The 5,729-nt window shown below is 51.7% G+C and overlaps 1 protein-coding gene across 1 annotated transcript; it reads left to right on the top strand.

The window, feature by feature from the left end:
* Nucleotides 1-229: 229 nt before the first annotated feature.
* Nucleotides 230-5,333, top strand: LOC106013069 (serine-rich adhesin for platelets; the record flags this gene model as incomplete). Its single annotated transcript, XM_013087825.2, is given in 1 exon segment — nucleotides 230-5,333. A coding segment is annotated over 1 exon segment (3,443 nt), but the record flags the coding sequence as incomplete, so codon positions are not given.
* Between the last annotated feature and the right edge of the window lie 396 nt (nucleotides 5,334-5,729).

Here is a 5,729-nt window from a genome sequence, read left to right as displayed (position 1 = left end):
AATCCGATCCGTACGCTTTGCATAGCAGTCTGTCAAAATGATTTTTTTTAAAAAATACTGAAAGTTTCAAAGACGGCTTCGTACTAGAAGTATTCAACAATGTGAAGAATACAACCCGGGGGTACACAATGATCCCGGGGCGTACGGATAGGGTTAAAAACGACGCAGTGTCTATGTTTCTTTTTTTGTTGTGCGTCGTCTAGACCACTTGCTTCATTTTCTGGGGTCTTAGGTCTTAACTCCAGTGAACCTCAAGGGAGTTTTTTAAAAAGACTTTTATGTGGAACCCTGTCTGTCATAAACACAGTGTACGGTATAAGTATTGTAAACGCACTGTACAGTATAGATATTGTGGCCACACATTACAGGACCGACAGTGTCATTAGTTGGAAAGTGATAGAAAACGTAGATTTGGATTACCGCGTGGTATCTTTGCTTTTGTTTCACGTGATATAATATGTCAAGCGAAGAAGTTCGGTTTGTTTTTAGTTTTATTTGTTGGAAGAAATCTGTCAAAAACTGCACTTTAAAAAAAAAGTCTGTGTCATATAGTTGCCGCAGTGTTTTGGAATCGAATTGTCAAATTGGATTTTTTTTTCTCTCTTAAAAAAAGATGTAGGCTATTCAGTAGTGTCGTAATTGTTTGTAAAATATTGGTATTGGATTTCTGTCGCAATTGTGCAGTCTAGTAAAATGTTGCTAATGATTGCTAGTAAAGTATAACACAGTAGTCGTAAAATGTTGACATTTCTCCTTTCTGACTGTATTGTGTTTTGGTGTGTCTTTGCAGACGTCACAGAGAATATTTGCCGGCAAGTCTTCGGAAGTCATTGAAACCACCCCCACAACGCCTTATACAGTAAAGTGATAAAACTGGCAAAGACAGAAAAAGCCGTGTGCGCCGTCGTTGAGTAAAGCAAAACAGTCAAAAGAATGCTCAGATTCTCTCAGTCAACGACACGTCAAAAAAGATTTGAGCCCCAAACTGCGTCTGTCTCCAGTAAGACCAGAGAGGACTTTCCCCGGTCAGGGAAACTGGGGCGTATATCTGTGTGAGGAAGTCAGCTCACGTGAGTCCGGGGACAGAGCCGAGAGAGATCTGGAGTGTCTGGAGAGAAGAGAACATCGAGGGCCACTAGAAGCAGGACGAGCCGAGAGCCGGTGAGTGTCAGATTAGTTTCATCAACGACGTGCGCGTGCGTGAGTCGCCTGTGGCAGCATTGCCTGGGGAGGTCGCGCGCGCCACCAGTTAATTCCCGGAAACCAGTCGTCGGCAGCTGTGTGACGGCCGGCAGGCCCCCCTGTGGCGGTGTTCCCCTCCATGTAAATACCGTCAATTAAGACCCGGGTACTTTCCCCGGGGAGGAAAGGCGTGTCTGTAGCCCCTCTCTGACCAGGACTTGAGCTCGAGGAGTTGCTTCCCCTGTGCTTTATGAAGGAGGCCGTTCACGCTAAGCGGATCGCGGCCAATCAACGTCTTTCAGCACGAGTGGACTCTCTCGGGGCTGGGAGTGCACTGCCCGGGATTGGGGACATTCGAAGGGCTAGGAGAAAAAGAAGAAAAGGAGGGAGAAACAACAAAGAGTGAGTGTGAGAGAGAGAACGATTAAGATCCACAAAAAAAGCGCGGAGAGAGGAAGTGAGAGGAAGAAACAGAGAGTAACCATTGGACTCGTGAGATGGTCACCACCACGTGTTATGACCTCCATTGTCAGCTGTGGCTGGTAGGATTTGCTCACGCACACAACAAACACTCCTGTTCTCGTCAACTAGTGTGGCCACTTTCTGGTCGCACCGTTAAATATAGCATCTCTTCGTCTTCCCCTGTCGCCAAGACCGGGAACTCCCGAGTCTCTGTTTAACACTGTCTCGCTGACAGATCACCGCAAAATGGATTGGGAAAACAATAACACAGAAGCCCAGGGGAAACCCATCACGTCACCTGATCTCCCCCGGCAGGCAGCGAGGGCTCACACTGTTGTGGAACTACGCTACGCACCTCTGGACATGAACGCCAACCCACAGTTGTGTAGGACTGACCCGGGGTCATGTGGGTTCACCCGATCTACCCCTAGCGTCACGTGGCTTGGGCAGAGCACCCCACTCAATTCCGACTTTCCCACTCAAGTCACGGAGTCTCCGATGAGCTTTGAGTCCCAGAGCAGATCGGATGGCCCACCGCAGGGCATCGATTCCCAATCAGTGTTTCGATCCGTTTCTGGCATCTCCGGTGTTGTGTCGGGCCCGTCCATCGTAATGACCAGCTCGCCTCCCCTAGCTCCGGTCATCCTTCTGTCCACGGCCGACTTGGATCCCTCTCTGAGACATCAAATCGATAATTTCTCCACGGATCAGCAAGCGAAGGGAATAAATAACAGTAGGGTGGCCCCTAGTTATGCTGGTCTAGTGGGCCGCGCGGGGTCTGGGGTCGTGTCAGGGGGTCGGCTGTCTTCACCAATCTGTGCCAACTTGCAAGAGGCAGGGGGAACGTTCACCATCACCACAGACCCGGGACAGGCGACCTCGCGGGTGAATCAACACGTCGCAGATAGACGGACGAGTCCCAACTCACATATTACATCCTCCCCTTCGCCCCCTTCCCCGCCCCCTGGCTTGCCCTTATCCCGTGACGGAAACGCTGCTAGTGTGTTCAACGACAATACGGAACGATGCTACGGGAAAAAGATAGAGGAAATAACGGGGCGAGTGTCGGGCAATTTCTCCTGTTTAGACAACAATTTTAACATCTCCGTGAAAAGCGGTCCGGCTCATGGAATGACGGCAGCGCTCAAATCCAATTCCAGGCCATTTACCGGGGAAACGTTCGCTCAGTCCGCCGGCGCTACCATTGAGGAGGCCATACAGTTTAGCGGGGAACGGTCCCTCTCGACAAACGGAGCGGCTGAGAACGAGGCGGGTGGCGTAATGGACGAGAGTAGTTCCCTGGTAGAGAGAGTTCCTCTCGGCCTGAGCGCTAGTGCTAGAAAGGATCAGGCCGAGTCGTCTTCTTCCTCGGCAATCAGATGGTTGACTCTTGACACAGGGGCGAGATCCGCCACACGCGATTCTTCTCTTACATTTCAAACTCACGGCAAAAGTGAGGCGGTAGCAACCCCGCCCGACTTGGCGCGGATTGGTATGTCTACAAGGGTAGTCACTCACGTAGGACGAAGCCCCAGTGGGAAATTTAGAGAGGACGACCACAAGCCTAGGGTTGTCATGGAGAATTGCTCTGGGAACGGACATTTAGATATGGAGGTAGACGAGATGACGCCTGTGGACGAGCCCCCGAGTGCCCACGTGATCACACAAGATCTTAAAGGATTGGGTGGCAGGGGTCAGAGTTCAGAGCAGCAATCCATGCTGTACCAGTCTCTTGTCAACGGAGCGACTAGCTCGTGCTTTAAGAGGCAAGAATCCCAGGACAGCTGTAGTACGAGTCGTTTCAGTCGTAGCAACAGTTTACCCATGTCCAGTGAGACTAGTAGATCTACGGTTATGACGTCTAGAAACCTGGTCAATAGCCCGAATGGTGGGGTATCATACGCCACCTTCAAAACCATCAGTGTGACGCCTGTGATTTTAGAACTAGATGTAGGTCAGTCGATCTGTCTCAGTGAAAGTGCACATGTGACTAATACCGAACCATCGGAGAGACTTGGCAATGTGGTGGCCTACAGAAAACCGGCTGTGGTCAGTGCTAGCAGATTCCAGGCCGTGTCAGGGCCCACCGGGGGGAACATTTCACCAACAGTTCAACAAACAGTCAGCCTCCATCCAGATGGGAACTCCAGGCAATCGAGCCATCAGGTAAGATTGTACCAAACGACTGTGACGAGAACAGACAGCAAGAATGCACCACACTCAGAGGAGAACTCAGTGGAGAGCAATGCTGACCGCCGTGACCCGTGCGACAAACGATGGCAAGCGCAGCCCGCGCGAGCTACACTCGTTGGCCAGTCCCCGTCAGCTTTCCGTGGCCCTTCCTCTGGTGACAGCTCCTCGTTCCTCAGAGTTGCCGGTCTCACGGGATACAAGACCACCGTGTCTGTAGATAAATCCCCAAGCGAACCCTTACGACGGGTGTCTCCTCTGGCCCAGAACGGGAGTGGCGACGTGGAGGACGCACACAGAAGTGGCACAACTCTTGTGACGTTTGGAGCGAGACTTGTAGCCCCACCAGAAAAACTGTGTCCCGCTACCACTAGCGAAAAGGATTGTCACAGTCACCTGGGACGGCTGCTGGCGTCTGGTTCGTCTAGAGATATTGAAACCACGCCCTCTTCGAACTCAAACAGTTCTGAATCTTACCCAGATGAACGTTTCAGAAACTCCCCGCACGACAACGGTGTTATCACCCATCACATTGTGAGAGGGGTCAAAGCAAGTTCCACAACTCCAAGTGTTTCCCAGCGCTCTGGTAAGCTGGGCTCTCTGTACACAGCACGGAGCTCTCCTGTGGTGACGCAAAGCTCTCCTCTCATGTTGCCCGCATCCACGTCATCAACGTCACCCCCCTCATCGTCATCTTCGACGTCATCCATGTCTCCCATGGAGACCTCTGACCAGGATCTCGACAATTCTCCGTCTACCTCTGGGGCACCCCATCTGAGTGCCAGGCACAATCTGCCTCCTCAGATCAGATACCAGCATCACAGCCACAGGCAGCAACTGCGACGGCAGCAAACATCGCTAAAGCAGCACCACTGGCACCAGCAGCAAGAACATCAGCAGTTGCAACAACATGAAGAACACCAGCTGCAAGAACACCAAAAACAACGGCAACAACAACAACAACAACAGCAACAACAACAACAACAACAACAGCAACAACAACAACAACAACAACAACAACAACAACAGCAAAGAGAGCAGCAGTACCAACAACGGCCAGTTCGTCCCTTTCTGCCGTGTAATTCTGCCAAGCGTCAAATAAACCTGTCCACCCCACCCCCTGGAGCCTTTTCACGCCTCTCCCCCACCTCCCGCTCCCCTCCACCCCCACGACCATCTTCTCCCTTGCCCTCCCCTGTACCGCGCATCTTTTTCACAGATATTCCCACCAGCCCGTCCCCAACCCCAGCCTCTTCGCAGTCACGACACGCCACAATTTCTACAACAGCCTTTTCTACAACTTCAGAACCGCTGCCAGCTTCCCCCAACACGATAACAACAACAAAAGGGCAGTCGACCAATCAGGACTTACATGGTCAAGATGCGATGACCACTACTTCTTGGACATCGTCCCCTCAACCACCACCACCACCACAATCTGAACCACCACAAGCACTCCCACAACCACCTCCACCGCCACCACCGCCACCACCGCCACCACCGCCACCTCCACCACCCCCTCCTGGTCAGCTGCAAACATCGTCGGCATTAGGCCCACCTTCATCGCCGCCGGACGCATCGACACCATCCTCAGCAGCGACAGCGACAGCTTCGTTAACAACAACAACAACAGCAACAACAGCAGCCACAGCAACAGCACTATCACCTGTTACGAACACTGCCTCACCCCCTCCCCAGGAGATCAGTGGAGTAGACACAGGCAGACGACTGAGGGTCAGAAACCAAAGGTCAGTCATTGTTCTGTCACGTACTTACACATACCTTTTTCACTGTCCTCTTTCTTCTTTCTATCTTTATATGCCTTCCTCATTCGTTCCCGTGTCCATCCTTTCACGTGTAAAGTGGTCACTTGCATACCCTTTTCAATCTGTCTT

The sequence above is a fragment of the Aplysia californica genome, unplaced genomic scaffold, assembly GCF_000002075.1.
Source record: "Aplysia californica isolate F4 #8 unplaced genomic scaffold, AplCal3.0 scaffold00643, whole genome shotgun sequence".
Lineage (NCBI taxonomy): Eukaryota > Metazoa > Mollusca > Gastropoda > Aplysiida > Aplysiidae > Aplysia > Aplysia californica.
The sequence above is the reverse complement of the archived record's forward strand: the minus strand, read 5'-3'. Positions and strand labels throughout refer to the sequence as shown.